Here is a 20,084-nt window from a genome sequence, read left to right on the forward strand (position 1 = left end):
TCCGGGACAACGTCTACAGCATCCTGGCCGTCTGGGGGCTGGGCCTGGCTTACCGCAAGAACGCCGACCGCGACGAGGACAAGGCTAAGGCCTACGAGCTGGAGCAGGTGGGAGGGAGCCGGCGGGAGGGCGGGGGTCGGCGGGGGCCCGCCGGCGGCCCTTCGCTCCTGGCGGGTTTGCTGTTGGCACCATCCAGTTCTGGGGCCAAAAGGCCGCAGGAGGCTCTGCAGTGAGGATAGGGGCAGGGCTGTCCCCAGGCGTAGGGGGCGACAGGGAGGGATATCGGAGCCCACCCACTTTCCAAAGCATGCTGGAGCCCAGCCGGAGAGTCCATTCCTCTGGCTCTGGGGTGATCTTGAGACGCAGCCCTTCTCCCAAGTGCTGGGGACTTGCGTCCTGCAGCCGTGCCCTTCCTCCCCCCTGCGCAGCAGCTCAGGCTTGCTGGCAGGCCCAGAAATCTTGCTTCCCTCTGCTGTCACCTAGGGAGCAGGAGCCATGGAAATATGAGCAAGGGCTCTGGTTACAGGTGCTGGAGCCCTACAAAGGTCAGTGGCCAGCTGATCCTGAGTCAGGGCTTCTCTTGGCTACATGGGGATTAACATAGCTGTTTTCCTTGTTCCTGCAGAGCGTGGTGAAGCTGATGCGGGGCCTACTCCAGTGCATGATGAGACAGGTAGGGGGTGGGAAGCACCTCTGAAAGTCAAGCGGTCTCCTCAAAACCTATCTCTACCACAAAGACTGTCAGTCCCAGCTGTGCCAGCTCTCCCCAGCCTTTCCTGATGAGTGGAGGGAAGGTCCCCTTTCAGCAAGTCTTGAAATAAGTTCTAACTTGGCATCTGTCCGTGGCGTGATGGAACTCCCAGTGCTGCGGGCTGGTGGCCAGTGGAGCCTTTGCCAGCTGCTCCCTGTCTTGTGGTCTGGCTGGTGCTGAGACTCTGCAGCTCTCCTCCCTGAGGGCACCTAGGGAGAGACCCTTTTCTCTCCACATGGTGCTTTGGGCCCTCCACAGCTGCAGCCCTGCTCTAGGGTGGCACAGGAGCCAGTACTCAGTGCCTTGGTGCATGGAGGGGCTCAGCCAGGGGCTGCAGGATTTCTGCCACACCTCTCTGGAGCCAGGGTTTGATGAACCCGTACATCTTCTTGCCCCTCTCAAGGTGGACAAGGTGGAGGCATTCAAGTACAGCCAGAGCACCAGGGATTGCCTGCATGCCAAGTACAACACCCGCACCTGTGCCACTGTGGTGGGGGACAACGAGTGGGGTCACCTACAGATGGATGCCACTTCCCTCTACCTGCTCATGCTGGCGCAAATGACAGCCTCAGGTGATGCTGTTAGGGATGCCATTGCAGCTTTGAGCATGATGATCTCCAGGGCTATCCACGTTCTCAGTTTGGGTGCAGCTTCCTTGGTGCAAAGCTGCTGCAGTGGCCTCCCTGACCTCAGTGTCTTCTTATACTCACAGCACCCAAGGTGGATTCGTAGCCCTCAGTGTCCACCTCTCTCAGAGCTCCTGTTCGCCTGAAGCCCCAGAGCTGCCACAGAGGGGGGTGGTGGGGATAGGAGCCAGCCAGAAGATGGCTTCTGTGGGGCAGGCGTGCAGGAGGGTGGAGGGTTCTGACCTGGAGTACTGCAACCCCTTCTTAGGGACGCCTCTGGGCTTGAAGCAACTAATGTGAATTCCTCCTTCTGCTTCAGGCCTCCACATCATTCACACCCTGGATGAAGTCAACTTTATCCAGAACCTGGTGTTCTACATTGAAGCAGCCTACAAAACTGCGGTGGGTATCCTGTGCAGGGGCAGGGGGGCGTGGCCCTGGGGTGCATGTGGTGGGCTGGTGTCTAGGGGCAGCTGTGAGTTGCTCCTGAACCCTGGTGGGCCATGTCCCATGGTGCCTGCTGGGACCACTGCCAGTGGGTGGTATTCAAAGGCTGCCTGGGTGTGCTGTAAAGCGTGGCCTGCTCCAACGTGCTGCTGCCTCTGTGCAGGACTTCGGGATATGGGAGCGCGGCGACAAGACGAACCAGGGCATCACCGAGCTGAATGCCAGCTCTGTTGGCATGGCCAAGGTGAGCCGGGGAGAGATGCTGGGTGGGTGCCCGGGAGCACTGGTGGCCCAACACTGCTTTTTTACAGGAAAGACTGGGCATGTTGAACAGTAGTCTTCCTCTCTAGGAACAGCTTTCTCCTTGCATACTGGGACGAAACTATGTCACTCTTGCCTGAGTTTTGCCTGAACGAGGAGTGAGAAATTAATTGGGGGTTGGGGCAGGAATGTCCAGGGCTCTGTTGATGTCTGACTACTTGTGGCTTTGGAGATGTGATCACATTCTGACCTGGGGTGCTCTGCAGCCACACCAGCGTTTAAACTTATTTAAATGTGGGCTGTGCCTTATACAGAGGTGCTGGCATGTGGTGAGAGCTCTCACAGATGAGCAGTGTGGTGGAAGACTTGCTGTTTTGTGTCTTTCCCTGCTTGCAGGCTGCCCTGGAGGCACTGGATGAGCTGGATCTCTTTGGAGCGAAAGGAGGCCCACAGTCGGTGATACGGGTGCTGTCGGATCAGGTCCAGCACTGCCAGGTGAGACCCACATGGCTTCGTACCACGGGAGGATGAACTGTGATACGCTGGGGCAGCCGTGTGAATGATGTCCACACTGGCAACCTAACCACCCCTTTTTCCCTTTTTCCCAGTCCATTCTCCACTCGATGCTGCCCAGGGCCTCCACGTCCAAGGAGGTGGATGCCAGCGTGCTCTCTGTCATCTCCTACCCAGCATTTGCTGTGGAGGACGGTGAGCTGGTGGAAATCACCAAGCATGAGATCATCACAAAGCTGCAGGTGAGTAGCTCTGCACTTGTCTCACCATTCCCAGGAAACAGTTGCGGTCCAAACTGTCAAATCCCTTTTCTCCCCAAAAGCATGTTCGGGGAGGGGTTGTTGGGGCATGTCCTCTTCCAGTCTCTGTGACCTGTGGCAGGGACAGGAAAAGAAACAGTCCTGTGTACTGTGGCCCTAGGCTGCGATTGTGGTGCCTGAGCACTAGGTGAGCGAGTCAAGGGGGTATTTGGCTGGAGGAGACATGCCCCCATGCATTGGTGGTACAAGATATCTCACACTGTGCCTCCTGCTTAGCACCTCTTTCTCTCCCTTTCAGGGGCGCTATGGCTGCTGCCGCTTCCTCCGGGATGGATACAGGACCCCCAAAGAGGTAAGTGTCCCTAGTCCTACTACCTGCCAGAACTTGAGTGCCAAGCAGCAGCTGCCCTGGGTGGCATTTGCAGCCCCCCTGGGTGCAGCGCAAAGGCTATGGTGAGGAGCACTGCAAAGATGAGAGCCCTGAGCAGCCCCTGACAGTGTCATGGGCCATCAATGCAGGGGGCTTGTGAGGGTGTGTCTGATGGAGAGGACATAGCCTGGAGGGGAAACTGTTATTCAACTGTCTCAGCCATCATCCTCAGAGGACTGGGAGGGCTTTTGAGCCTGAGGTCTTGGGGGGAGTAGGAGTTTGAAGGGGATACTGCCACCTATTACCTGCCTTGCTGTCACGCCCTCCCCGCAGGACCCCAACCGCCCGTACTATGAACCTGCTGAGCTGAAGCTCTTTGAGAACATCGAGTGCGAGTGGCCTCTTTTCTGGGCATACTTGATCATTGATGGGATTTTCAGTGGAAACATGGAGCAGGTAGGGGAGGCAGAACTTTTCAACCCAGTGGAAAGAAGTCCCTGGCAAAGGAGGTGTGTGGGGGAAGGATGCAGGGAGCTGTGGCCCAGGGGCAGATCCTCTCTCCTCAGGTGCAGGAGTACCGGGAGGCCCTCGAGGGCATTCTCATCAAGGGGAAGAACGGGGTGCGCCTGATGCCAGAGCTGTACAGTGTCCCAGCAGATAAGGTGAGTGGGCCTGAGCTGCCTTGGGAGCAGGAAAGGTTTTAACTGCTTATTAACCCAAATTGTTAGTAAAGCAGCACATGTAGTACATGGAAACCCCTTGTAAAAAAAGCGTGACTTGAACCTGTTATAAAACCCTCTTGGATAAGCACACTGCTTTTTTTTCCCCAGAACATTTCCTGGGTGCATACACAAGGGTGCTTTGCTGACAGTCTGCTAGCCTGGAGTTAGAGAGTCCTCTAAGAGCTCAGGACATGTGGACCTGGGTTGAGGAGGTTGTGCTGAGCTCCTGTTCAGTGTGAGGCTGTTTGTGTGGGCCTGGGCTGAGAGCCATGGCTTCCTGGTGTCCAGATGGTACAGAAGAGATCACCAGGTGATGCTCTCCTTGTCAACATCGAGTGTCATCACCTGGTGCTCCTGGGGCATGTCAGTGGTTCCTGTGGGGTGGGCAGCCATTGGGAACCCAAACATGGTCTGAGCAGCTAATCTGTTGTCTGGTGTGGGTGCCTGGGGCAATCATGAGTAGAGAAGAGGAATGTAGCCAGGATGTTTTGGACCCTCGGTGGCAAGTGCTTTCTTAGGCTCTTGTTTTAAGCCTTAACCTGCTGGATGTCAAAATGCAATGATGATGCTTCCTTCAGCATCCTGTGTCTGTGGATCCCTCCCTGACCTCCTGGCTTGTCTTCCAGGTGGATGAGGAGTACAGGAACCCCCACACTGTGGACAGGATACCCATGGGCAAGCTGCCGCTTATGTGGGGGCAGTCCCTCTACATCCTGGGCTGTCTGATGGCCGAGGTATGGTCACCCCTAGTGCTGGGGAGGACTCTGGGGCCAGGCTCTGAGGTCTGAAAGGGCAAATGCCACCACCCTGAGCCACTAACCACAGGGAAGTTGTCACCTACATCTCCCAGGACCTCTTAAAGGCATGTTGTCTGTAGACATCACTAGTTCTACCCTGTCTATGAAGTGTTCATCTTTTCATACTTCTCTTTCCTCAGGGCTTTCTAGCTCCTGGTGAAATAGATCCACTCAACCGCCGGTTTTCGACTGTCCCCAAGCCTGATGTGGTGGTCCAAGGTGAGGGAAAAGGACTGGCCCCAAACTGGGGACTCTGTCCATGTGGAATTCACGAGGGTGGCTCTGAGGTAGCTCTTTTTGCTTGGCGGCTGCCAGTGTGGCTAGATCTCAAGTCTTGGTAAGGTGGGTGTGAGGTGGGGTCCAAGTCCTTCCACTCCACCATGTGTTGCCTCGGGGAAATATCACCTGCTACAGCCTCCTGTGCAGAAGGGTTGAAAACTGTCCTGCCACTCAGCAGGGCAGGTCGGGTATAGAGAGCGTTCAGAGGAGCAGGGCAGATGAGTGACTCTACATGACATGGCAACTTATATGTGTCCCAAACAGCCAGTTGGGCAGTAATGTCACACCCTTGTGCCCCTGTCTTCCTCCTTCTGCAGTGTGCATCCTGGCAGAGACGGAGGGGATCAAGGCTGTGCTTAGGAAGGAGGACATCGACGTGGAGACCGTGGCAGATGTCTACCCCATCAGGGTGCAGCCTGCTCGCATCCTTAGTCACATCTACGCCCGGCTGGGTGAGCTGGGCCCCTGCTCCTGCAGCAAAGGGAGTGCAGAAGGGTCTGTCCCATCCCTTTGCACTCCTGCTCATAGATGCTGATATCCTGCCTTACTCTCTGCCTGGCTGATGAGGGCTCTGTCACCTGTTCCTGGGTCTGGTAAAGCTACTCCTTCCCAAGGGGAGCTGGGGTGGCAGGCACTGCTGTTCAAGGTGATTCTGAAAGGGACAAAGCCTTGGCATTGCAGTTGCACAGTTGCCCCACAGGCAGAGGCTCTGATCTGTATAGGCTGGACCTGGTGTGGGCAGGAGCCTGCTTGTGTTTCTGTACCCAGATCTCAATGGTTGAGGCAAACCAGACACCAGAGAGGGGTCCCCTGGAAGTCCCTGGCTGAGAGAGCTTGTAACTCAGGTGGGACGAGTGTTGTTGGAGGGTTGGCAGGACTGAGCGTGAGGGGAAAGTGTGCTCAGAGCTCTGCGTGCTTGTTCCCTCATGCAGCAACCCTTCAGGCATGGGCCTTTTTGTGCAGGAGCTGGATACCCAGCCTGGGCTAAAGGAGAAACCTGATCCACTGTAGGCTGCTTGCACTGGCTAATTTAAGCCTCCAAAAGGCCAAGTGTAACATGGGCAAAAGGGGCAGGGGAGCAGCCTGGCAGCTGCCAATGCTGACATAACCAAGGGGCGATGCTGCTGCTGCTGCACCGTCCTGGATTCTGAGACTGATCCAGGAGCAATGGGAACACTGAAGGAGCTGTCAGCTTTAGGGGGCCAGCCCTGTGCGGGGTGGAGATCCCTGGCCCTGCCCCAGCTTCTGACATCCCCAAAGACCTGGAGGTGTGGCGTGCTGTAGAGACCAGGACAGGCTATTTATTCTTATTTCAGCAAGAGTCCCTAGGGAGGGAGTGGGTGTCTCTAGCCCCCTGGACAGAACTGGGGGACAGATTATTGGCTCAAAACAGGGTCCTGGATTACCCCCGCCACAAACCATCCTCCTGCTGGCTGGCAGCACAGAGGCCTGTCTGTTTGCTGCTGCATCCCCTTTCATGAAGAGGCTTGCACTAAACACTCCTCCTCCTGCCCCCGCTAGGCCGCAACAAGCAGATGTGCCTGACAGGACGGCCCTACCGGCACATGGGAGTCCTTGGGACTTCCAAGCTCTACGACATCAGGAAGAACATCTTTACCTTTACCCCACAGGTGAGTGGCATTGCACAGGCTCATTCCTAGCTGTCGTGTGATCTGGTGGGCATGAGATTTCTCCACTGTCTGAGTGCTCAAGTTGTCTTCAGAGGTGGCCCAACACCTTCTGAACAGCCTGAGGACGGTCCCAGAGACAAAGCCGCAGAGTTGGTAGTCCTGGATGAGTGTGTAGTGGGAGGAGGTAGTTTCAAATGGTTTCTGATGATTGGTGTTGAATGAAAATCTCTTTCTTTACCATGACAAGGACACCAGGAAGAGGCTGGTGGCAGGACTGGGATCCCTCTGTCCCCTGTGTCCAGCATGGCACAGGGGCAAGTAGGGTTACAAGCCTGGTGTGAGAAGTGCCTATTCACCTGAGATGTGCACAGTACAGACTGGTTGGGTGGGGTCTTGGTCGTGCTGCTGCTGAGCTGTGGTGTTACCACACCACACTTACAGCTGCTAGTGGCCAGTAAATGCCCTGAGAGTAGGGACTCCTTTGCTAGACTGTGCTGGCACCTGCTAGGTAAGGTGGGATGAGCTTTTGGTGCAAAGAAGCGTCTTCCTTGGGTGCACTGTATGGCTGGCCTGGCTGAGCGCCTGTGGGAAGACGCAGGTGGCACCAAAGGCCACTGTGAGAAGGGCTGTTCATGTCTCCTCTTGCCTTTGCAGTTCATAGACCAGCAGCAGTTCTATCTGGCTCTTGACAATAAGATGATTGTGGAAATGCTGAGGACGGATCTCTCGTATCTCTGCAGCCGCTGGAGGATGACTGGGCAACCAACCATCACCTTCCCCATCTCCCACACCATGCTCGGTACAGATCCTTCAGCCTCACAAGACATTTGGCTAGAGCAGCCCTGGGAAACAACCACTGTGGGAGGAAGGGGGTGGGCAGATGTGGGACTGTTTTGGTAATGGGGACATGGTGGGGCTCGAACAGCCAGTACTGTCCTGCAAAGAGCTTGCTACTCAAAGGAGCCACACTGAGTTGGCAGCTGTCCTGACAGCTAGTGGGGCTGCCTGCCAGGCAGTAGTGCCTGCAGCTCAAGGAGTGTTTGCTGGCATGGTGGAGGTATTTGGTCTGTGGGCAGCTAGACTTGTTGGGAGGCCTTTTAGGAACAAGAAGGAAAAAAAAATCCCATTGTAAAAGTATTCCTGAGGCTCTTCCTGCATCTTGTCTCTTCATTAAGACTACCTAACTGCTAGAGGCTTTTCTAGACAACAGGGAGGGGAAAACAGCAAATGAGGGAGCAAAGAGCTGTGCAATAGTGCAGAGGAAAACCGGCTTCTCTGGAGCAGCTCACAGCTTCCTCATGAGCCTGGTGCAGGGGAGGGTTCTATTTTCAGGCCTTTTTGTCTCTCCTTGTGTACTTGAAATTGTCTTGAGCTTGCCATTTGCTGTGGTGTCTCCTGGCCCTGACAGCAGCGTCCCTTCCGATGCCTCGTTTGGAAGCTGGGCACAGACCAGGGGGCTGTGTGGGTGCTGCTGTATGGTGCTGTTGGCTTCAGGCCAAGGTGAATCCCAGCAGCCTGGAGCACATCTTGGCCTGCCTTTCCTGGAATCCAGCCTGGGCAGTCCTGAATTGCCCTTTTGCAGTGGCGCTTTTTGTTCCATGGCCTGGCAGTGCATCCCAAAGGAAGGATTTGGCTGGTGCCACGGTGCTTTGCACAGCTGAATGCCCACCTGGCCCTGTGTAACCTTCTGGGAGCATCTTTGAGTGGGACTTTGACTGCCTGTGTCTCTGTTCCCAACAGATGAAACGGGCAGCAGCGTGCACCCCACAGTGCTGGCGATGCTGCGGAAGCTGCAGGACGGGTATTTCGGTGGTGCAAGGTGAGCGCAGCTTCCGGGGGTGCAGGAGGGGAGAGGGCTGGTAGCCTCCAAGAGCCTGGTTATGAGGGTACCTGCTGGGCCTGAGCACCAGCTGTTGGGGAACAGGCTGTGGAGGATACACTGGGGTGTGCTAGGCTGTAAGTGCACTCCAGGGGTGCAATTCTGATGGAGGATATGCAGGTGGAACATGTCTTTTCATGCCAGTAAACCCATGGCTGCAGGATCCTTCTAATAGCTTTCGGGCAGCCCTTCCATGCCCAACAGTGGCTGGAGGAGTTGCAGGCAGCTCAAAAGCAAGCACTAGGGCATGCGTATGCTCCTGGACAAGAGTGTCTCTCCCTGCCAAAGGGCCTGCTTGGATCCAGGAGGCAAAGCCCAAGAGTATTGCCTCCCTCTTCCTCTCTGTGTGACCTCCCCTCCTCTTGCCCAGGATCCAGACGGGTAAGTTGTCGGAGTTCCTGACAACGTCGTGCCGAACACACCTCAGCTTTATGGACCCTGGGCCAGAGGGTAAGGTCTTTGCCAAGAGTTATGAGCTCAGCATTGACAGCTTTGAGGAGCTAGATGCCAAGGAGTGGCTGCATGGCTTGCACGTAGCAGAGGATGGTAAGGGGGAACAGGCCAGTCGCTGCTGTAGTGTGGCAAATGCCAGAGTCACCTGTAAACCTGTAACACCAAAAAACCTCCCTGCCAGCATCTGCCACCTAGTTATTCTTACACATGAGTTTTCACCATGTTTCTGTTCCCATGTGACCCTCCATCAATTAACCTTGCTTGAGTGACTCTCACGGTGACAGCAGTGGGGTGGGGCTGTGTGAACTGATGCAGCTGTTGTAGCCTCCTTGCCAGGTGGGGCTGAGGCTGGTGGATGTGAAGAGTCTGGAGGATGCTCTGGAATGAACTGCTCTGATTTTCATAGGCTGTTGCATAGGGAAGAGACAAAAGTTTGACAACCTGCCTCCACTCAGGAGGTTTGGCTGAGAATCTGGTGCAGAAAGTGATGGTACAGCATCTGAGGTGGTGGGAAAGAGACACCATGTCCCCAGGCAATCTCTGAGTGTTGTTTTCTCCCAGCCTTTGACCCTCCCTGGGCAGAGCTGCTCCAGTGGGTGACAAATTGAGGCCTTGTTGCTGTGGATAGGATGCCCGAGAGGGCCTTAGCCCATCACAGCATGATGGACCCGCCTTGTTCTGAGACCGTGGCAGGATGCAAGTTTTGCTGCTCTGCTTGCAGGCAGGCGTGGGTATGTCCTCCTGCATGACCTAGTGTTGGTCATCTTCCCAGCCTTCCCGTCAGTCTGCTCTGCCTCTGCTGCTCCAGTAGCCAGCCTGCACTGCTGTGACTGACCACTTAGCTCTCTTGCCGTCCTCATGTGACTGCAGTCTCCTTGCAGGTGACACCCAGGCTCCTCCAAGGGTGTCTGCTTTCCCCCCAGCCTCAGTGGGAGACAGGGCCTGTCTGGCCTCTCTACAGCAGTTAGAAGATGCTCAGTTTTTAAGGGTTTTTTTGCCTCCAATCAGATGCTGCAGCTAGGCAGGATGATGTTCTGAGGCCTGATGTCTGGGGGACTCCTCTAGCCGAGCCTTCAGGCACCAGCACGAGGCATCCCCACCAGGTGTGGAAAGGGGCTTCAGATGCTGCCTTCAGCTCATCTCCTGGGGCAGATATACCACAGCACTTGCCTGCTAGTTGGAGAGCAGTGAGGCTTTGCCCTGGCCCACTGGCTGGAAGGGCACCAACAGCTGTGTTTTATTGCATTGACTTCGCATAGGGCATCTGACTCCCAGGGCATCCCCCTCACTGCTGGGTAGTCCTGTTTTCTGCTGGCTGAGCAGAGATGTGGCCTCTGAGCACCCTCCTCCATGCCACAGCCAGCAAGCAGTGGCTCTGGTGCTCCCAGTGTGGTGGTGGGAGCAATGAGAACTGCTGAAAGCTGGACAAAGAGGAAGGCAGGGGCCATAACCACTCCTCTAACTCCTAATCTGAAATAACTGGTAATTTCTAATCAGAAATAACTGTTGGAAATCTCATCCTGCCTTGTTGCCATGCTGGACTCCTGCTTAGATCAGACCATTGCTGTGCTGGGGTGCTCCTGAGTAGTCTCTGCTTGGACAGGCTGCCCCGGCTGTGCCTCCCTTTCTTCCCTGGAGGGAAAGGGAGGGAGGGTTTCCCTGCAAGGTTTAAAAAAACTGCAGGGTGTGGGTAGACTCTACAGTCCTTGCACAGGCTTGGACCAGACACATGCTGCAGCCCATCATTTTCTTCATCCACATGAGACTCGGAGGGAGCCCCAGTGTGGCCCCAGCTGGCAGCCAGTGTCCCAGGCAGTGAGTGGAGTAGTGCAGGAACAGGGGTGCTGTGGCTGCTGGGCTTTGTGAGCCCAGCTGCTGGCATCGTCCATCTGGCTGCTGGCACTAGCTCCCCATTGTCGCTGTGTGCAGCCAGAAGAGCCTTGTCCTTGCAAAGATGCAGCTGTGGAGCTCTCCGGGGCCTGGGGTTGCCCCCGTACCAAACAGCTGAACCCCACCTCCTCTTCTGCCTCCCCTTCAGCTGACTCGTACGACGAGGTTGCTCAGTACTTGGACCACCTGCTGCAGCGCACGGTTCCCCACTCAAACCTCCTCCCTCCCACCGCCCAGCGGGGAGGCCTGAACCGATTCCGGGCTGCCGTGCACACCACCCGCGACCTCATGTCCCTGGCGTCCAAGGCCAAGGACCTTCATGTCCAGAGTGAGTGACTCCAGCACCCTTAGCACCTCTGCTCAAGCCTGGGGGTGCAGCTGAGGTGCCTTGGGAGCTCTCCTAGTTGTGTGATGCTGAGGACCCCATGGGCTGTAGAGCATCTCTAATACTATGTCTGTTGTGTTAGTCCTGGCCATGGAGTATCTTGGAGTTGGTGTCTGCAGTCTGTGGAAACTGCTGAACAATAAGGGATGGCAGCACGCTGTGGTGGTCCTCTCACTGGGTGGCTAGGGACTGCTTCTCCCACAGCTGACGTCTCTTAGGGGCTGCTGAGGGAGCAGAGCATCAGATGTGAGGTGGCGTGGGGCACAGCACTGGTGATTAGGGTTGAGATGTTTCTACACTAACCTTGGCTTTCTTTTAGATGTTGGGATGTATGTCCCCAGCAAGATCTTTCAGGCATCCCAGCAGTCAGTCAAGCTGCTGAGTTCACCCCACCAGCATGACATGGATGGCAAGGTGAGTCCTGTCCCTCCTGGAGCCAGAGGGTCCTTTCAAGGCTGAATGGGCAAGGCTTGGTGTTTGGTGAGGGAGAATATCCACGTGTGAATGGCCATGGCTCCATAACCAAACTGCACTTGGTGTGGGATGCTGATGGTGCTAACCAGGAGTGTGGGTCTTCATTCCTGCAGAGCCACACGCCCTGTGCAGAGATGAATCTGCCCCGTGATGAGGATGGTAATGTTGACTGCAAAGCACTGGTGGACCAGCTGCGCATGTGCCCGACGCTGCAGGAGCAAGCAGACATCCTCTACATGCTCCACATCCTCAAGTATGATGAGCTCCAAGTCCTGCTGGCTGACTGAACAGAAAAAGAGCTGGCACAGTTATGCATGCGTCCCAACCTGCAGAGCCTGAGGGTTGCCTGGGAGCTGCTGCAGGGCAGATTGCTGCCTATAACCCAGCATCTCCTTTACTGCAGGGGCCCCGAGTGGCACACGGGGCTTGATAGCGAGCCTGGTCCCACTGTCAAAGAACTTCTCACGGAGCTGTACGTGAGGGTGGGGCACACGCGCCAGTGGGCGCTGATCCGCTACATCTCCGGCATCCTCAAGAAGAAAGTGGAAGCTCTGGACGAGGTAACAACTGTGAAGTTTGCCTCTACAGGCTGAGGTCTGTCAGGAAGGAGGCTGCAGAGTGGGCAGGCAAACTGGCTATATCAGCTCTGTCTCCCTCTGCCTTGTGCTGAGACCCCAAACCCTGGCCTGTTGATGATGCTTGGGGTGACCTTTTCTGTCCCCAGGCCTGCACTGACCTCCTGTCTCACCAGAAGCACTTGACGGTGGGGCTGCCCCCAGAACCACGTGAGAAGACAATCTCTGCGTGAGTGTGGTACCTCCACGTGCTGGGCTGGGACTGGTGACCCCATTGCCCCAGAGTCTGTGGGCCGGAGCAGCTGTGGGTGGCTGTTGCCGGGCTGTCTCCTCTCCAGGCTGTACAGACCGGGAGGGACCCAGGGCTCGCTCTGCTGCTTCTCACCTGCTCTGCCGTTTGTTGTGTTGCCAGCCCGCTCCCTTATGAGCAGCTTGTTTGCCTCATTGATGAAGCCAGTGAGAAGAACCTCAGTGTATCCATCCTCACCCAGGTAAGGGGCCAGGGTGGCGGGCTTTCCCCCAGCCGAGTGTCTGCCCTGGTGAGTGGCAGTGGAGTTGCCTGCATCTTCTCCTCCAGGAGATCATGGTGTACTTGGCCATGTACATCCGTACGCAGCCTGCGCTCTTCACCGAGATGTTCCGCATCCGCATCGGGCTCATCATCCAGGTGATGGCAACGGAGCTGGCGCACTCCCTGCGCTGCTCGGGTACGTGTGGCGGGGATGGCACCCTGGCTGGGTGGGTGCTGTGGTGCTTGGGGCCCTGTCAGCCAGGAAGGAGAAGTGCTGTTAAAAATGGGCAGCTCAGTGCCAGGACAAGATCCTGCATCAAAGTGCTGGGGTCTGCCGCTGGGACTGTTCTTGGGCAGCACAAGCAGGTGATTTCAGTGTGGTCTCTGTTCAGCTGTGCGTTGGGCTGGCATGGGGAAGAGTCTCAGTTGTAGGCAACACCTGGAGTTAGCATATGTCCTTAGACGATGAACTCCTGTATCAGTGCTTCCCCTGCTAATAGAGTGGGATGCAGGGTAGAAATGTCCCAGGAAGGCTGTGAAGCAGGGTGCAATATCCCAACTCTGTCCTCACCAGCTAGAGAAGCCACTGAGAACCTGATGAATCTCAGTCCATCAGACATGAAGAGCCTTCTGTACCACATCCTCTCTGGCAAGGAGTTTGGGGTGGAAAGGAGCGGTGAGTCTCTCAGCAAGGTTGTGACAACATCTCTAGGCAATGTTGGGTCTTGGGGTGGAGCAAGGCCAGCTCCAGGTGTTCCCGCCTGTGGGATATGTCCCTGTCCTGCATGTTCAGCACTGCGTTCCCTCCTGCTTCTGCACTGCAGTGGTTCAGCAAGAAGCTGTGCTCTTCAGCAGGGTGATGCTGAGCTGATTTCCAGGGATCGAACCCAAGTCCTGTGACTGCTGGGGCATTGTTTAGTTTCGCACTTGGCACGGTCAGGCCTGAATTGAAGCAGTTCTGTGCTGTGCTCACAGATCTCTGGTGCTGGTTGGGATGGAGGGCAAGGGTGTGCAGAAGTACCAGTGCCTGAGGAGCTGTAAGGGACGTCCGTGTCCTGAGCCCTGGTACCCACTCTAGACCTTTCTTCCCCTCCAGTGCGATCGGTCGACTCATCGCTCACCACCTCTGTCTCCATCTGTGAGGTGGAGGCTGTCGGGGCCACCAAGCCTGAGCGTGCTGGCATTGTCAGGCTGAAAAGTGAGATCAAACAGGTGAGGGCAAATGGTGCAGGCTGCTTCTGCCAGGTTTTGTGGGTGACAAGCAGCTACAGGACAGATGAGATGGATGGGAATGCAGGAGGGAGCTCTTTCCTGGGTTTTAGAGAGATTACAGCTACTTCCAGGAGTACCTTTTGGCTCCAGTCCTGACCCTGGGGCGAGAAATGGGGTAAATGTGTTAGTGGGGATGAGGATTGCTCTGGCAGGACAGGATGGGGAGAACACATGGGGTACTCGAGAAGGTGCAGGGCTGGGGAGGACCATGCAGTGTCCCAGGCATGGCTGGTGTCTTGGTGGGCCTCTTCCAGCAGCAGAAACTTCATTTCCTTCTTCTCTTGCAGCAATTGGATAAACGTAGGCAGTCTCTGACTGGGAATAAGGTGAAGCCACCCTGGTCTTCCTGCAGCCTCAGCTTTTATCCCTCACGCCACGCACCAGGGCAGCTTCTGAGCATGCATGAGTTAATGAGCTTTCCTAAACAAACCCCCTGAGTGAGCTGCTGCAGCAATAAGCTGGCTTCCATAGCTGATATGGCCAAATAGGGCCCATTATACCCACAAGAACTTTGTGAGTGGGATGGCATGATGTTTCCAGTGCTACTAGCAGCAGTAGCCCTGCTAGGTAGTTCAGTGGTGACCACTGGATCCTGCCTGTAGCCTCTTCAGCTATTTCTTCTCTAGGGTAAGAGGCTTCTGCCCAGTTACAAGTCACCAGGACCTCCTCTGGTACCTCTTCTGTGTCCAAGAGGAGTCCTGAACTCTAGGAGGAGTCCCGTCCTCAAAGAGACAAGGCCTGTGGGCACCAGGCTCATGCAGCAGGTTTTGGGCCCACTTGCTGCAGTGTGAAACCTGGCATGGCAGAGGAAGCACATATGTGGAGAGGAGGGTCATCCATCGGCAGTGACCTTGCTGCCAGCCCTCTAGTCTACCTGAGACTATAACTTTGCCCATGCCAGCAGCCAACAGAGCAGTAGCAGCCCTGCTCCTGTGTGCTGACCAGCACAAGCCTGCTGCTGCAACAGCACTGGCACATGGGGGCCCCACCGCCGAGCCCTGGCTCAGTCCTTCCCCCTCTGATGTTAACGTGAGACTTTCCACAGCTCACTTTTCAAAACTACTTCTCAGTTTCCAGCTAACCACAGCCCTTGGGGTAACTGCCCTGTGACCTGAGCTTGGTCGGTGCTGCTGCTGCTGCTGGGCTTGCTGTGGTTGCTGCCCTTTTCTGGCACAGTCTGATTTTTTTTCTCCCCTTTTCTTCTTCAGCCTCTCAGTTTGCAGTCCGGGGACAGCGACTTGAAGTCCTCTCTGGTAACCTGTGTTTGTTAACTGCACACATAGGGCCTGTCCTGTTTATGCTGACAGAAAAGAGCTGTGCTCTGGGGGGTGCTGGGGAGCCAGGGCTGCAGGGTGGGTTTCGTGGGCAGGACGTGGCAGCCCTGCCCTGGGAATCGGTCTGGGTGAGCACAAACTCTTGGGCAGCAGCAGGCTGCGTTCTTGTGGGATATTTAACTTTGAAGTGGTCTCTGTGTTCCTTGTTTTGTCTGCCCAGTCCACTGGGCATGCGGAGCTGCTGGGCAAGGGCTCCTTCTCAAGCATGCTAGAGGACCAGGGCAGCAAGGACAGCCGCCAGGGCCAGTGGCAGCGGAGACGGCGCCTGGATGGGGCCCTCAACCGTGTCCCTGTGGGCTTCTACCAGAAGGTCTGGAAGGTCCTGCAGAAGGTGAGCTGGGTGTCTGTCTGGCCTGTTTCTGTGCCTGTGAGCCTGTGCAAGGCACCAGCCTTGCTAGGGGGACTTGTGCATCTGGGGCTGGTCCCTGATGTGTAGATACGTGCTTCATGGACAAGACCTGCAGGTGGCCCTGGAAGGCTGGGGAAGACCTGGAGCTGCCTTGTGGGCATGCTGGACCTACCTCATAGTGTGCTGCCTCTTATAGAAGGGGGCTAGGCATGCTCAGGTGCTATATATATTAGCCAGGCATGGGCAGGGCTGAGGGCCGAAGCCAGAGCTGAAGCAGCTCTGGGCATAGCTCATCCAGAGGAGGGCTCTCTGGGCACGGCTCATCAAGCCAGGAAGCAGAGCCCTGTGCTGTGTGCAAGAGGGCTCTGGCAGATGCTGAACTCATGGAGAAGGAGTGATGCCATGCAAAGGGACAGGAGGTGGAGCTGGGATGTGTGGACAGCCCACAACAGTGCTCAGGTGGGAGTGAGTTCGTGGGCTGGACCTACATGTCTTAGCATAGTGCTTCTCCAGCCCATAATGATGGTCTCCTTCCTGTTCTGCAGTGCCATGGCCTCTCTGTGGAAGGCTTTGTTCTCCCCTCTTCAACAACCAAAGAGGTAGGAGCTTTATGTAAAGGGGAAAGAAGGCAGGTGTTTGGTGCTGGGTTTCCCTGGGTCAGTGCCCGGCATAGCTCAGGACTTGTGGTGGTGATACAGTGCTCTAGGTGCATTTGTTTCTCCCACCTCATAGATGACTCCAGGGGAAATCAAGTTTGCTGTGCATGTGGAGTCAGTCCTCAACCGTGTGCCCCAGCCGGAGTACAGGCAGCTGCTGGTGGAGGCTATCTTGGTGCTCACCATGCTGGTGGACATGGAGGTGGACACCATTGGCAGCATCATAGCCGTGGAAAAGATCTTGCACATGGCAAATGACCTCTTCTGTGAGGAGCAGGTAGGGGTCAGGCCTCATGGAGGGGCCACAGACTGCACCCAAGGCTGCTGTCGGCTGCATTCCCCACAGCTCTGCAGGGCTCACCCTCAGGAGGGTCCCTCCTTGTCCCCGTTGTGTTCATGGGTCACAGTAAGGACGTAGTGTCCTCCCGCCGCTCGCCACCAATGAGCCTCAGTCACACTGCAAGTGCAACAGAAGGTGCTTGGGGTGGAAGCTGGTGAGGGGGCTGCTCTCCTTCCTAATGCTGCCTTTCTCCTTCCTTGTCCAAAATCCAGAAAGCCCTGGGTGCTGACGACCACATGCTGGAGAGGGATCCCACGACGGGCATCTGCAGCCTGCTGTACGACAGCGCGCCGAGCGGTCGGTTCGGCACCATGACCTACCTGTCCAAGTCGGTGGCCATGTACGTGTACGACTTCCTGCCCACCAACGGCTGCTCCATGCAGTAGCTCCTGCAGCTCCTCTCCTCAGGCTGTAGGTGCTGCGGGAGGGTTGTTCCATACAGCTTTTAAAGATGGGCGTTAGGCTAGTTTGCCCGCAGCCTGTGTGGCCATCCCTCCTCCCAGCCCTGGCCTCTTGGAAGCCATGTGGCTCTCCTGAGGAGCTGTGCAGGAGGTACATGTGCTGAGCTGACCTGGGCCTGTGTGTGGCCTGTGGAGCAAGGGCTGGCAGAGAAAGGCTGAGCTTTGAAGCCTGCTGGTGTTACAAAAGTGTCTTCCTGCATGGCTCCTCCTGGGCCGTCCCCCATGGAGGGGCCTGTGTTTGAGGGAGGTGGAGAGGGCCCTCCTCGGCAGGTGTGTCTGCTCAACACTGCAGTGCTCCCTTGGCCAGCGCACACTCTCCCTGCCTCAAGCAGATTTGAGGTTTTTAACCTGTTTTGTGCTGCTTTTTATTCCAAATCTGCAGGGTTTATACTAGTGTAGGCTGGAGCTCTTGCTCTTCCTGCTGCTGATGGAAAAGTTTTGTTAGAGGAATAGAGGATGCTGCCCGAGCCTCTCTCCCAGCACACTCAAAATCAAAACCGTCCTACCCAGCCACAGCACTGCTGCTGGGAAGTAGGCAGCCCACCATGTGCCCTCAGGGGGTACTGTGTGCAGAGCTGGGGGAAGCTGCAGTACCCAGCAGCATCCCAATGTGGTAACAGATCCCTGTTTCCACCAAGTGGTGAGGACAGGGCTTCTGGCTGGCGAAAGCCCCTCTGGGCCATCTGCTCTCTTCCTGGCAGCGTTGCTAAAGGCTAAGTTGCAGGTTCCCAAGTTCATGTGTGCCCCATGAGGCAGCTCTGAGCTGGCTGCTTGGCTCAGCATTAGCTGTGCCATCACAGATGTGCTCTTAACACAGCCCTGGCCTCTGCCCCAGCTCCCACAGCCTCATATGGGAGCGGGGTTGTGCCTTTAGAGTGACTCTCAGCTTCACTCCATCCTGCAGATCAAACCTCACCTAGGATAGTGCGGTTGGACCGATAGGGATTGGGCACCTGCACCACACACATAGTGGTGTGGGGAGTGGGGTTATAGAATCATAGGCTGGTTTGGGTTGGAAGGGACCATTTTAAAGGTCATCTAGTCCAACCCCTCTGCAGTGTGCAGGGACAACTTCAACTAGATCAGGTTGTTCAGAGTGCCGTCCAACCTGACCTGGAATGTTTCCAAGATGGGGCATCAACCACCTTTCTAGGCAACCTGGGCCAGGGTCTTGCCACCCTCAGGTTAAAACATTTCCCTCTAGTCTAAATCTTCTTTTAGTTTAAAACCATCACCCCTTGTCCTGTCAAACAGGTCCTGCTAAAAAGTGTGTGTCCCATTTTTCTTATAAGCCCTTGAAGCCCTGAAAGGCTGCAATAATGTCTCCCCAGAGCCTTCTCTCCAGGCTGCCCCATCCTACCTCTCCCGCTGGGCTCCCAGCAGAGGGGTTCCCCCCTCGGGGCATTGCTGGGGCTCCTCTGGCCTCGCTCCAGCAGGTCCCTGTCTCTGCCGACCTGAGCAATCCACAGCTGCCCCAGCACTGCAGGGGGGTCTCCCCAGAATGGAGCAGGATCCCTTCCCTGCCCTGCTGCCCATGCTGCTGGGGGTACAGCCCAGGCTGCCATTGTCTTGTGGGCTGAGTGTACATTGCTGGCTCCTGTCCAGCTTTTCACCCACCAGCACCCTGAAGTCCTCTGCAGGGCTGCTCTCAATCCTGCTTTTACTGATACCGGGAGTTTCTTCAACGCAGGTGCAGGACCTTGCACTTGGTCTTGTTGAATCTCATGAGATTTGCACAGGCCTGCTTATCCAGGTCGCTCTGGATGGATCCCGTCCCTCATATGTTAGTTGCACCACTCAGCTTGATGTCATGTGCAAACTTGCTGAGGGTACACTTGATCCCACTGTCTGTGTCACTGATGAAGCTATTAAACAGTATGGGTCCCATTAGGGACCCCTGAGGGGACACCATTTGCCTTTTTCCCTCGTTGCTGTTTCTGTCTCAAGGAGGGCAGAGCTTGGTTCCAGCAATTTCTCTTTCTCTGACTACCTGATGCTCCTTAACCTTTCTAGTTCACGCTGTAGCTCTGCCACCAGGCTGAGCAGGTTGTCCACATCTCACACAGGTGTTCTTACCAGTGCCACGCATTTCCAGTGAAAGGCTCCAGCACAGCCTGCAGCCTGAGACCTGGGCACGTGTTCATGGGAGTGCACTCTTGAATGGCTGCAGCCATTCTGGCAAGTGCAGAGTACATGGCTTTCTGCCAGGTGGAGACCATAGCTAAGCTTCTGAGAGGGTGATGACTACATCATGAACTGGTTGAGTGAGAACACCCTTCCACATAAACTGCCACTCCAGGCTGTGTTTGCCTGCTCTGGTTATGGAGCACTTGGTGCTCCCAACGTGCCCCTGGCTGATTTTTAGAAGTGCAAGTGCAGCCCAGGCCTCTGCACTGAGACCTGCAGAGTGGTCCCTCTCTGGAGCAGCTCGCCTCAGTGGCCGATGTTTTCCCGTGTGTTTTCTGACCTGCAGGTTTATTTGACGTTAAAGGTGGGCTTGAGAGTAGTTCTGGGTTACTTCTCAAGGCCACTTCCTAAGGTAGCAGCTATTCAGTAGTTGCTGCACACGTGGTAGCCCAGCCCCGGGTATGGAGGCTCCATGAGAGCGTGAGCCCCCCAGCCTGTCTTCTCTTTGCATCCCAAGGAGATCAGGGGGCAGCTGCACTTGCGGCACAGGGGGTCTCTTGCTGAGCAGGAAGTGCTGGGCACCTCCTGGGCTCCTGTTGCAGCGGGGCACAGGGCTGCAGCCTCCTGCCGGGAAGCCTGCCCTCGCGGGCCACGGGCCTTCTTTAATCACAATTGTCGGGGTTTTCCAAGAAAAAAAAAAACACCCCCCCGCGCTGAGAGG

At 56.0% G+C, this 20,084-nt stretch overlaps 1 protein-coding gene across 1 annotated transcript; it reads left to right on the forward strand.

Moving 5' to 3' along the window:
- Positions 1-3: 3 nt before the first annotated feature.
- Positions 4-17,221, forward strand: PHKA1 (phosphorylase kinase, alpha 1 (muscle); the record flags this gene model as incomplete). The annotated part of the gene is made up of 32 exons (XM_008936143.1): positions 4-107; positions 626-673; positions 1,155-1,323; positions 1,697-1,779; positions 1,988-2,068; positions 2,482-2,580; positions 2,694-2,840; positions 3,157-3,210; positions 3,562-3,684; positions 3,795-3,890; positions 4,577-4,684; positions 4,888-4,966; positions 5,344-5,478; positions 6,548-6,657; positions 7,312-7,456; positions 8,398-8,476; positions 8,907-8,986; positions 11,028-11,207; positions 11,584-11,678; positions 11,852-11,991; positions 12,142-12,298; positions 12,463-12,542; positions 12,726-12,804; positions 12,891-13,020; positions 13,399-13,500; positions 13,921-14,036; positions 14,384-14,422; positions 15,305-15,349; positions 15,591-15,761; positions 16,325-16,378; positions 16,512-16,712; positions 16,988-17,221. Coding segments are annotated over 32 exons (3,503 nt in total), but the record flags the coding sequence as incomplete, so codon positions are not given.
- Between the last annotated feature and the right edge of the window lie 2,863 nt (positions 17,222-20,084).

Source organism: Merops nubicus, unplaced genomic scaffold (genome assembly GCF_000691845.1).
Source record: "Merops nubicus isolate BGI_N331 unplaced genomic scaffold, ASM69184v1 scaffold13202, whole genome shotgun sequence".
Taxonomy (NCBI): domain Eukaryota; kingdom Metazoa; phylum Chordata; class Aves; order Coraciiformes; family Meropidae; genus Merops; species Merops nubicus.